This window comes from Danio aesculapii, chromosome 1 (genome assembly GCF_903798145.1).
Source record: "Danio aesculapii chromosome 1, fDanAes4.1, whole genome shotgun sequence".
NCBI classification, from domain to species: domain Eukaryota; kingdom Metazoa; phylum Chordata; class Actinopteri; order Cypriniformes; family Danionidae; genus Danio; species Danio aesculapii.
The window spans coordinates 60,371,876-60,384,819 of NC_079435.1; the positions used below are offsets into that span (position 1 = coordinate 60,371,876).

A 12,944-nucleotide genomic window follows, 5' to 3' on the forward strand; every position below is an offset into this window, starting at 1 on the left:
GTTATTCAGCAAAATTAACATTAAAGTGAGCAGCGTTCATCTGACAGGTCCATTTGTGATAGCACCCTCCAAATGGATATTGGATAAGACGAAATGGCCAAGCATCCAGCCCGAAATATACAATCTCATTGAAGCTCAAAGTGTTTTTACAAGAGAGAAGTTAAAGGCCTACAAGTCTTTCGATGCTTACAATGTTGTTCTGTGCAAAAAAATGCTCCATGATTACCAGATTCAACACTATGTAGAGCTAAAAACCGAGGTTCTGCTGAGCCAAAGATAAGGAAAGTAGACGGAGCTGTACAAGGCCTGGGTAATCATCAACTAGCAAAACAACTGCATCCTGAAAGCGAACTGCTCCTGTACGGCAGGGTATGTGAACTTACATTTCTACATCTCATTCTGAGCATTCAGTGTCGGCAGTTTCATTCACAATATTTAACTGTTTTTGCTGAAATCATTGCTGCAATCAAAAATGAGTAATGTGTATGATTCAGCATAGCGTCAACTTACCTGATATAACATGACAACTGCAGAGTCCAGCATTTTTAATTAGCTCCTCACTCCATTCAGCTCCCTTTTAGCCAAAGACGTCTGCGGTTGGCATTAAAAGCAGTGTGGTGTACGGTAAAAGTTACGTTTTCTATTCTTGGACTTTGGCATCCTACCGCACAACACGAGATGTTTGCTATTGCAACCGGGAACCCGTGTGACGTCATGTGTGGGGTAGGTTGGTAATTCCTCTATAAAGTTAATCAATAAAACTCTTAAGCCTTTTCTTACTCAGAGTTTTTGTCTTGTTTGTAGTTCAAATAGCTACAAATTCCTGAATCAAGAAGCATTTTCTAGACAAGTAAAACTATTGTCTTCTCAGAAATAAGTCAAAATGAAGAGGATTTTACCATAAAATAACAGCAGAATAAGCGTAATAAAATAATAAATATAAGTATAATAAAATTATAAAAATAAGGAAACTAATCTTGTTTTTGCTTTGCATTTTAACAGCACTAAAGAGTGCAGACATTATCACTGATCTGAAATGTGTTTGTGTTTATTTAGATCTGCCGAGCCTTCATCTCTACATAATGCACAACAACAGTTATTATTCACAAAAGATGCACTAATGTAGGTCTTAATAGTCGCTCATAGTCATCCTGAACACAGACGGTCATTTGTGCCAGACATCATGTGTTTGCCACACGTCAGCATCAGTAGGTGCAATTTTTGTGTCTTTAACACTTCCTGTATCTTCTATTCTCATGTCCTGAGAGAGTTGAGAGAGACACTCTGAAAAAATACAGAAGAAATGTTGATTATCTTTCACTTTCTGCAACAGAAATGCCCCTTCTACACTTGATGTTGATCTCCATCTGCATTATGTTCATCTGTACAGAAGCTGCTTCAGGTATATCAATAATGTTTATATTACTTAATCAGTTTTAGTCCAACAAAGCTGTTTATTTATGTATAAAACTGGACTTTGTAATAGACATTTACGTGTTGACTGTTGACTAATGTACTTGTGTTTTATTCATTAGCTGTAGATGTGAAGAAAGCAGTGGGTGATGAAGTTTCCTTTAGTCCAGCCACTGCTATCCCTCCTGGAGCCAGCATTATATGGAAACACAGAAGCGCTAGTGGATCTGTTATCAAGGTGATTGAATATGATGAAGATGGTACACAGACCCGGAATCCGAAATTCCAAGGCATCACAACTCTTGATGAGAAGACTGGAGAAATCACTATTAAAAACTTAACACTTGTCCACAGTGGAGATTATACCATTGACATCAACAGCAGAGAGCAGGAACAAAAATTCACCCTGACTGTTATGGGTAACTAAATACTTAATATCTAATGCTTAATGTTGTAACAGCATAATGTTATTTAAATCTTACACATGAAGCTAATTCTGCATAAACATTTTTGTCCAATAATATTTTTGTGGAAAATTAAAATCGTTAGTATATATTGTACATCAGAATGTATCGAGTACCATTCTTACACTAACAAAAGTTAGACCACAGTATTCTCATTAGTTTTTAATATAATAGTATTGCAATGTGCTTTGATGTACCTTGGAGAATCAAAGTAATACCATGGTACAAGGTTTATACCGTACTAGGTTTACATTGTTCTGAATTATAGCCATCTGTATTGTGTCAGTACTGTGGTAATGTATTATCATGCTACTCTTATGTACAGTACGTTTGATTCAAGAACAAAAATGCAAAAGAAGGAAAGAAGTTTTGAAGGTAGACTATTATTTAAAGAGATTAAAAAATCTTTTAAAGGGAGAAACCATTTTGAAAAGAGAGAAAGAATATTTTGAGAGGAAGTCTTTGGGTTTATGAAGGATCAACACTAAAGATACTATATTTTTTCACCATTTTATTGATGTACATGTTCAGTAACTTATTACAGTATTATTTTTTTTATCTAAGTATCAGTGTATTACTGTCTAACACCATCTTATTTACTGGACAACATTGTCCTAACATGCTTTGTAAGTGTAGTTCATACATCCTGTTTTTTTCTCACTCAGAGCGAGTCCGCAAACCTGTGATAAAAACAGAGAAGAGTGAGGTTAACCCTGATGTTGTGTATTTAACATGTGAAAACCGTGGAAAAATCATCTGGAGGAACTCTGCTGGAGAAACACTGGAGGGTTCATCACTCCATCTAATAGGAGAGTCCATCACTGTCTACAACCAAAGAAATCCAGAAAAGTTCTACACATGTACATTATTGAATGATGTGAGTGAAGAGACCAGTGAGCGGGTCTATGAGAGAGATCTCTTTATAGGTAAGAAGATTTACTTTCAAATCTTTTAATAAAGAGGAATGCTAATGAGTCTGATAAAATAAAAATACTTTAGACAGTGCTGAGATTTTTCTTATTGTAAAAATAAATAAATAAATATTAATAAAAATAAAAATAATTCCTTACATTTATATAGAGCCTTTCTGGACACTCAAAGTGCTTTACAAATTTGGCTGGAATCTCCTTATCCACCACCAGTGTGCAGTATCCACCTGGATGGTGCGGAGGCAGCCATATTGCGTCAGACGCCACACACCTTATTATATAGGTAATAATAATAGGTGTACAAATATATATTTTATATTTTATAAATATATACTCCTATATATATATATATATATATATATATATATATATATATATATATATATATATATACATTTTATTAATGTGATTGCATTAAAATTTGCTGTACAATATGGCTCTATATCGGCACTGATGGGAGGGCTGGAAGGTATGCGTTGGCTTAAGTGCCTTAGTGTCCCGGCAGTGGCGATATACAGCCATATCGCACTGCTACAAGAGTGATATTCATAACATATAAAACATAACATTTAATATCTAACAGTTCGACGGCATAATTGTGTATATAAAAAAAGAAAATCAAACACGATTTTTTTTTGTACAAGGAACTACTTTTTCCCGCCAATCCTTCACATCTGCATATGACGTCCGAACAGCAGAAACTGTTGCTCATTCACCAACATCACTTTAGAGCTAGTGTTTGAATGATTCTCTAGCATAACGTCTGAAGTGATGACGAAACAGCTGATTTTTAAGATTGCACATTTTAAGGTTCTAAGGCTGAACGGCATGAAATGCCATCAGTCTACAGAGATTTCCCAGTATTTCTCTGTTGCAATGAGGAGATCTCAATAATTAACCCCGAAAAACTCAAAGCAAAGCAAACACTAGCAGATTACTATGGTATAAATACAGCACTACAACACACAAAAGAGAGAGATTGACTTAGAAACTCACTTACCTGTTTTATAATGATTTGATCAGCTGTAGTTTGAAATTTAATTTCGAGTTTTTTACCCCTAAGGACTTATTACGCGGTTTCTGTGGCCATCTTTTCTCTGCTCAATATGACAGGCAAAATTCTAAAAAAAAAATAAATAAGCACTGTCCTTATAAATAAACTGCATAGTTGCAATATAAACAAAAGCCTTAAAAGTACATTATTATTATTAAAGTACATTATAAGTGTTATGTTGTCCAACAGCTGCAATATTTGTCAAACTGTAGTGATTTCTTTCCTATGCTTGTTTCTCTATGTGGGCGGAGTAATACATAAGGGTGAAGATGAAGAGGCTATATATATATACTACTATAAACTACTGCTACTACATTATATGTGTGTTATCTGAAAATAACGGCACACCTTAATATGTTCATCAACCAATCAGAATCAATCATTCATACTATCTGTAGTATATGAGTTTTTAATAAGTGCACATTGAGGCTGCTTTTATTTGATCAAAAACACAACTAAACAGTAATACCGTGGAGAAAAAAGCCTATATGAATATACTGCAATGTTTTTTCTATGAATCAGAGCATATGTTTTACATCATTACTCAGTCTTCAGTGTAACTAATTCTCTTTCAGAAATCATTTTAATTTGATTCGATGCTTGGTTATGAGTTATTTACTGGTGTTCAGTCTTTAATAGTGGTTGTGGCTATTATCAGTGTTGAAATGAGTTTTGGGTTATATATTGTTTGTGATGTTTTAATTCATAGGATTCTTTGATTAATCTTGTAAATATAGTTTAGAATATCAGCAGTTTTAATATATTTTTATGTTTTATTAGATCCAGACCTCAAATTTTATATTTGGATTGCCATTGTTTTGATCAACATGGCTTTTATCATAGTTTTCCTGTTTATACCTCCTATGCAAGGTAAGCACATTCACTCATTCATTCATTTAACATAATTTTATCAACTCCTTCAAACATAAGACAAACTGTTATCTGCAATCTGTTTTACTTGCTTAATATTTTAGTGACATTTCAGAATCAGAATCAGTTTTATTGCCAAGTGTGCTTCACACACACACAAGGAATTTGTTTTGGCTACAGAAGCTTCCAGTGTACAGAATGTGACAAGTGACAACACAAAATAAAAAAAATAAAAAAAGATAAACATTAAACAGATGCAGTTAGTCAAGAAACCTGGATGTTGAGTTGTATGTACAGATTGTTATAAATATACAGGTTATAAGGTGCTGTGTACAAGTGCGAATGTAGAAGGTATTGCATTGTATATTGATATAAGGTGCTGTGTACAAGTGCGTATGAGAAAGTATTGCACATATTTATTGCACAGTAGGGGAATATTTAACTGTTCATAAGGTAGACAGCCTGAGGAAAGAAACTTTTCCTGTGTCTGGCTGTTTTTGTGCTTGGTGCTCTGAAGCGCCGACCAGACGGTAACAGTTCGAACAGGTAGTGTGCTGGGTGTGAGGCGTCCAGAGTGATTTTGCGAGCCCTTTTACTCACTCTGGAAGAGTACAGTTCTTGAAGTGTAGGAAGGGTAGTGCCAGTGATTCAATCAGCAGTCCGGACTATTTGCTGTAGTCTATGGAGGTCGGTTTTGGCAGCTGAGCCGAACCAGACGGTGATTGAAGTGCAGAGGTATGGATTGGATGACAGCTGAGTAGAACTGTACGAGCAGCTCCTGTGGCAGGTTGAACTTCCTCAGCATTTCTCTGTAAAGCAATGCTTTTCCTTTAAGAACATTTAAAATAGGTTTATCCATTGACTTGAATCAAATAAAACAGAATGGCCAAACATGAAAGTAATTTTGTTCACACAATCTTTAATGCCTTTAAATAAAAACACTCAAATGAAGCCCATTGATAACATTACACATTTTCCTCAGGTGTCTCAGTGAATTTAGCTGAATCTGATGTTTTAGTTTTAAAGGTGCAGTACGTGATCGTCTTCAGAAACATTTGTTGTTGTGCTGGTTGAAAGTCTCTTCACAGTCCAATAGTACTGATTATAGTAGATAATCTAAATGTGTTTACATGTGTTTTTATATTCTGGGTAAGGCAGAAGACTAAAAAATGTTCATCCAATTAAATATTTTTGGGCTGATAATTCCCATAATTCTGATAAGTAGCCCAAACTGTCTGTCAGCAAATGTAGATTTGTACATCTGCAGCCATTCACGCAGATACGCCATTTGCATGTTTGTTCCGTCATTCAGGTGAATGCTCAACACTAGTGGTGGATGAGGAGATTCGCCCCATTGTGCACTTGGAGTGTCTAGAACAGCGCTATATAAATGTAAGGAATTATTATTATTATTATTAATGTAGAAAAATACAACATGGGTATCTTAAGGAGCAAAAATACAACATATGGGCTCTTAAATGCTGTTGTGTCGTCACTCATATTGCAAGTCATATCTCTCCGACCCCTCATTTGGGATGCTTTTCATGAACTGGCCCCCATGACAAACTAATTGAATAGCCCTGCTCTAGTGGGTTGTCTTCTGTCATCTTTAATGTGTGCATTTGTAATTTCAGGAGGCGTGGCTTTGTATGGCAGGGGAGGGGTTATATTTGGAAGCTAATATGCTAATGGATAGCATTTAGGCAGATCACCTACTGCACATTTATAGATGTTTTTCAGTAGAGCGTGCACTCATCAATGATTCACAATAATGAATATGTGTATTAATGAAGTAAATATGATTTGATGTTGACTGTGAGTCTCGCTGGTTTCGTTCTGTAAGGTTTTTTTGCTGCTTGCTGTGGTGGAGGAGACAAAAGACTTCCAGGGTGAGTTTATTACTTTATTATTTTATTAATAATTTATGTATTCATTATTTTATTAATCAATACTATGTGTAACATCACAGACAAATCACCACATGATCAACTTGAACAATGTTTTTAAAGTGTGCATTTGTTTCTGTTTCCCTTCTCAGATAAGCTAAAATAATGGCTGATCTGCTCATCACGTGTCATTTCAGATGCTAAACCGTGGATCTTCTAAACCCATTTTCTTCCCATCAGCTTTAAATTGCAGCTTTACTAAATCAGCTGAAGCGTTTATCCATCTGTATCCTGATGATGTCAATTGTTGCTTTTCAACATCTCTGTCTGTTCAGCACATTGATGATTTTTGTACTTTAATCTTGACTTAAAGGGAGGAAATATTTGCTCATCATTTACTCACACTCATGTGGTTGTAGCCTTTCATGTATTTCTTTCTTCTGCTGAAGATATTTTGAAGAATGCTGGATAAAAAGCAGCCAGTTAGGTCCATAGTCAGAAAAAAGTGGATGTTTTTTCCAGCATTCTTCAGCATATCTTCCTTAGTGATTGTTTGGCGTTAACAGTCTCACTGTGATGCATGCAAATAAACAGCAAATAAATAATGAATGAATGCAGAATGATGCACATTGAGTAAAATAAAATGTATAATGTGAATGAATGTAGCTGTAGCTCTTCTATTTAAAACTAAAAAAACTGTTTTTATTGGCTACATTTTTTTTTGTTGAATTAAATTAACTTTTTAAGTCAGACTGACAAAAATATTACATTAAACCTGATTAACTTTAATTGAAATAAATTACCGTAGCATAAAAACATTTGTTGTCATGACTTTGTTCATACAATGTTTTTTTCACTGTGGATCAAAATTTTGATCTTAATAATATAATCAATCAGTAGGCTAAACCAAGCTTATCTTGAAAGTAATTTGCAGTGTATCCAAAAAAGGATTTCTAGCAAAAAATTGCACTAATGCAGGCCTTAATCGTCGTTCACAATCTTCCTGAACACAGACCGACTGTTTCTGTTTGAACACTTCCTGGATATTCTAATATGTCTTGAGAGAGGAAGAAGAGAAGTTCAATATCTTGTACTTTCTGCAACAAAAATGTCTCTTCTACGCTTGATGTTAATCTTCTTCTGCATTATGTTCATCAGTACAGAAGCTGCTTCAGGTATATTTAATGTTTATATTACTAAATCAGTTTTAGTTGAACAAAGCTCTTTATATATATATATATATATATATATATATATATATATATATATATATATATATATATATATATATATAAACTGCACTTTATAGCAGACATTTGCTTGTTGGCTGTTAAATAATGTACTTGTGTTTTATTCATTAGCTGTATATGTGAAGAAAGCAGTGGGTGATGAAGTTTCCTTTAGTCCAGCCAGTGTTATCCCTCCTGGAGCCAGCATTACATGGAAACACAGAAGCACTAGTGGAGTTGTTATCAAGGTGATTGAATATGATGAAGATGGTACACAGACCCGGAAAACGAACTTCCAAGGCATCACAACTCTTAATGAGAAGACTGGAGAAATCACTATAAAAAACTTAATTCCTTTCCACAGTGGAGTTTATACCATTGACATCAACAGCAAAGAGCAGGAACAAAAATTCAGCTTGACTGTTATGGGTGAGTCTATATTGATATTACATTCAGATTATTATAATAACACTATTAAAATCATCATGTTTTTATTATTTGTTTTAAACACTGAGCTTCACATAACAGTTAAACACTGTGTCTGTTTCATAGGAAACTACTTTTACAATTGAGTTTAGCAATAATTGTTGTTACGCTAACAAACATTGATGTATTTTCATGTGTTTTTGCACATGATGGATTTCTTAGAAATGTCTTGGTACATGTATATATTTATCATCTCTAATATATCTTCTCCTAGTCTCCTATCATCTCCTAGTGTCATATTTAATAACAGTGAAAATCATTCACCATAGAGTTTAGTGTTAGAAGGTAAAATAAAATGAACAAATAAATGAATATTTTAATACTATGGTAGTACATGTTTGATAATTTATGTGGACTAGTTGTTTTTAATTGCTTTAAATTAGTTTATTTTACCAGAGCGGGTGCCCAAACCTACGATAACAACAGAGAAATCTGTCGAATCAGAAGCTGCATATTTGACATGCAAGTATAATGAATGTGTCACCATGACCTTATCAATCATTTGGAAGAATTCTACTGGAGAAATTAAGACCTTCACGAGTAATGAGCGAAGTCAGTCCATCACAGTCCACAGCACTGGAAATCCAGAAAACTACTACACATGCACACTAGATAACATCGCAAGTGCTGAAACCAGTGATCCAGTCAGAGAGGAAGAGCTGTTTAAAGGTGAGACAGCAGTTCACTACAAAAGCCACATTCATTTTCACATTGTACTGGTGCTGAGATGCTCCTTTTAATATATTTACACTTAAATATATATATATGTGTGTGTGTGTGTGTGTGTGTGTGTGTGTGTGTGTGTGTGTGTGTGTGTGCGTGTGTGTGTGTGTGTGTGTGTGTGTGTGCGTGCGTGTGTGTGCGTGTGTGTGTGTGTGTGTGTGTGTGTGTGACCTGAGAATTCAGAGGAAGTTCAAAAACAGAAACCGCAAACAGCACTGACATTAAATGTGTTATCTGAAAATAACAGCACATCTAGCCTATGTGAATATATTTTAATGTATTTCTGTGAATCAGAGCATTTGTTTTTACTCAGTCTTCAGTGTAACTAATTACCTTTCAGAAATGATTTTAATATGATGATTCGATGCTTGGTTATGATCAGTCATTACTGGTGTTCAGTCTTTAATAGTGGTTGTGATTATTATCAGTGTTGAAGTGAGTTTTAGCTTATATATTGTTTGTGATGTTTTAATTCATAGGATTCTTTGATTAATCTTGTAAATATAGTTTAGAATATCAGCAGTTTTAATATATTTTTATGTTTTATTAGATCCAAATCCAAAATTTTATATTTGGATTGCCATTGTTTTGATCAACATGGCTTTTATCATAGTTTTCCTGTTTATACCTCCTATGCAAGGTAAGCACATTCACTCATTCATTCATTCATTCATTCATTCATTCATTCATTCATTCATTCATTCATTCACTCATTCATTCATTCATTCATTCATTCATTCATTCATTCATTCACTCATTCATTCACTCATTCATTCACTCATTCATTCACTCATTCATTCATTCATTCATTCATTCATTCATTCAACATAATTTTATCAACTCTTTCAAACATAAGACAAACTGTTATCTGCAATCTGTTTTACTTGCTTAATATTTCAGAAACATTTCTCTGTGAAGCAATGCTTTTCCTTTAAGAACATTTAAAATAGGTTTATCCATTGACTTGAATGAAATAAAACAGAATGGCCAAACATGAAAGTAATTTTGTTCACACAATCTTTAATGCCTTTAAGTAAAAACACTCAAATGAAGCCCGTTGATAACATTACACATTTTCCTCAGGTGTCTCAGTGAATTTAGCTGAATCTGATGTTTTAGTTTTAAAGGTGCAGTACGTCATCGTCTTCAGAAACATGTTTCGTTGTGCTGGTTGAAAGTCTCTTCACAGTCCAATAGTATTGATTATAGATAATCTAGATGTGTTTACATGTGTTTTTATATTCTGGGTAAGGCAGAAGACTAAAAAATGTTCATCCAATTAAATATTGTCGGTCCGATAATTCCCATAATTCTGATAAGTAGCCCAAACTGTCTGTCAGCAAATGTAGATTTGTACATCTCGCAGATTCATGCAGATATGACGTTTGTGTGTGCATGTGTGCTGTGGTCACGTGGACACGAGTGACAGCGGCAAAAACAAATGCTGTATCAAAACTTTTTTTAAATCCTGAATCAATATTGCAGTTAGTTTTGCACACTAAAGGAAGGAACGACACCATGGCTGAAGTATTTCTGTTAGACGGGTATTTCTGTTAGCGACGCGGTGGCGCAGTAGGTAGTGCTGTCGCCTCACAGCAAGAAGGTCGCTGGTTGGAGCCTCGGCTGGTTCAGTTGGTGTTTCTGTGTGGAGTTTGCATGTTCTCCCCACATTCGCGTGGGTTTCATCCGGGTGCTTCAGTTTCCCCCACAGTCCAAAGACATGCGGTATAGGTGAATTGGGTAGGCTAAATTGTCCATAGTGTATGCGTGTGAATGAGTGTGTATGGATGTTTCCTAGAGATGGGTTGCAGCTGGAAGGGCATCCGCTGTGTAAAAAAATGTGCTGGATAAGTTGGCGGTTCATTCCGCTGTGGCGACCCCTGATTAATAAAGGGACTAAGCCGAAAATGAATAAATGAACGAATGTTCTGTTTTAAAGTGAAGTTTCATTAATTAATTTCAAGAGGAGCACGTGATATGATTGACCGCAGCTGGTCTCTCAACTTTATTCATTAGTAAGCCAATCGGATCATTCCAAACTCACTATAAATAGCTCTGCTAACATTACTCCCTTATCTTCGTTTTTTGAAGAATCCCCCCATCCACCCCATCTCCTCCTTTACCAGGGGGAGCTCTCGAGAACTTCCTGATATCGTACCCCCTCACATGCCCTGGGCTCAATTATCTCTGAGCTCAGGGTTCTCTCCCCGGACAGCATGCTAAACCTACCATTATTATCTAGCAATATCTAAGTGTGAACTCTTGAAACTATTTTAGTAACGCAGAGCTGATGAAGATTTTGTTGTTATGAATGAGTTATATGCACAGAAGTGTTGTTCAGCCACTGAAATCTCTGAGTGAAAGATTGATGTGACTATTTTCAGTTTCATAAGGGCTTTTTAAAGCATTGATTATTTAATTTAACATCAAAACATCAGTAAATAGCGTTATTCTGCCTAGCCTTTACTGAGCTGAAGTTGTTGGGTTTTTTTTTACACATATTGGGTCATTATTAAACAATGACAACCTGTGATGCGCTCCCTATATTGTTTACAGCTACTCTGAATAATCAGTCTGAAATAGCATGTAAGTATATTGTTAAGTAAATATAAGTTATATTGGGATATATATTGGGATTATATGGGATGCTTTTCATGAACTGGCCCCCATGACAAACTAATTGAATAGCCCTGCTCTAGTGGGTTGTCTTCTGTCATCTTTAATGTGTGCATTTGTAATTTCAGGAGGCGTGGCTTTGTACGGCAGGGGAGGGGTTATATTTGGAAGCTATTATGCTAATGGCTATCATTTAGGCAGATCACCTACTGCACCTTTAAAGATGTTTTTCAGTATAGCGTGCACTCATCAATGATTCACAATAATGAACATGTGTATTAATGAAGTAAATATGATTTGATGTTGACTGTGAGTCTCGCTGGTTTTGTTCTGTAAGGTTTTTTTGCTGCTTACTGTGTTGGAGGAGACAAAAGACTTCCAGGGTGAGTTTATAACTTTATTATTTTATTAATAATTTATGTATTCATTATTTTATTTATTAAGTTTATTAATCAATACTATGTTCAACATCACAGACAAATCAACACATGATCAACTTCAGCAATGTTTCTTTGAAGTGTGCATTTGTTTCTGTTTCCCCCTCAGATAAGCTCAAATAATGGCTGATCTGCTCATCACGTGTCATTTCAGATGCTAAACCGTGGATCTTCTAAACCCATTTTCTTCCCATCAGCTTTAAATTGCAGCTTTACTAAATCAGCTGAAGCGTTTATCCATCTGTATCCTGATGATGTCAATTGTTGCTTTTCAACATCTCTGTCTTTTCAGCACATTGATGATTTTCGTACTTTACTCTTGACTTAAAATGAGGATATATTTGCTCATCATTTACTCACACTCATGTGGTTGTAGCCTTTCATGTATTTCTTTCTTCTGCTGAACACAAAACAAGATATTTTGAAGAAAGTTGGATGAAAAGCAGCCAGTTATGTTAATAGTAGAAACAAAAAGTTAATGTTTTTTCTTTGAGGTGAACAGAAAGCAAGGGGATTGTTTGACATTAACAGTCCCAATGGGATGCATGCAAAATGCATGTCAGCTGTCATTTCTGTGTGGAGTTTGCATGTTCTCCCCGTGTTGGCGTGGGTTTTCTCCGGATGCTCCGGTTTCCCCCACAGTCCAAACACATGCGCTATAGGGGAATTGGCCATAGTGTATGTGCGTGTAAGAGAGAATGAGTGTGTATGGGTGTTTCCCAGTACTGGGTTGCTGCATCCGCTGTGTAAAACATATGCTGGAATAGTTGGCGGTTCATTCCGCTGTGGCATCCCCTGATGAAAACAGGGACTAAGCCGAAGGAAAATTATTGAATG

The 12,944-nt window shown here is 35.4% G+C and overlaps 2 protein-coding genes and 1 long non-coding RNA gene across 3 annotated transcripts; all 3 read left to right on the forward strand.

The window, feature by feature from the left end:
- The first annotated feature begins 1,335 nt into the window (after positions 1-1,335).
- On the forward strand, positions 1,336-5,826 carry LOC130221444 (uncharacterized). The gene is made up of 5 exons (XM_056453945.1): positions 1,336-1,402; positions 1,536-1,832; positions 2,543-2,803; positions 4,641-4,730; positions 5,819-5,826. The coding sequence occupies exons 1-5, from the start codon at positions 1,336-1,338 to the stop codon at positions 5,824-5,826; spliced, it is 723 nt and encodes a 240-aa protein (XP_056309920.1).
- A 225-nt stretch (positions 5,827-6,051) lies between these two features.
- Positions 6,052-6,989, forward strand: LOC130233530 (uncharacterized). Its single transcript, XR_008838213.1, has 3 exons — positions 6,052-6,122; positions 6,574-6,619; positions 6,769-6,989. It is a non-coding gene; the product is annotated as an uncharacterized LOC130233530 (long non-coding RNA).
- Positions 6,990-7,739: 750 nt separating this feature from the next.
- On the forward strand, positions 7,740-9,989 carry LOC130221453 (uncharacterized). Its single transcript, XM_056453957.1, has 4 exons — positions 7,740-7,791; positions 7,978-8,274; positions 8,728-9,000; positions 9,955-9,989. The coding sequence occupies exons 1-4, from the start codon at positions 7,743-7,745 to the stop codon at positions 9,987-9,989; spliced, it is 654 nt and encodes a 217-aa protein (XP_056309932.1). The 5' UTR covers positions 7,740-7,742.
- The last annotated feature ends 2,955 nt before the right edge of the window (positions 9,990-12,944 follow it).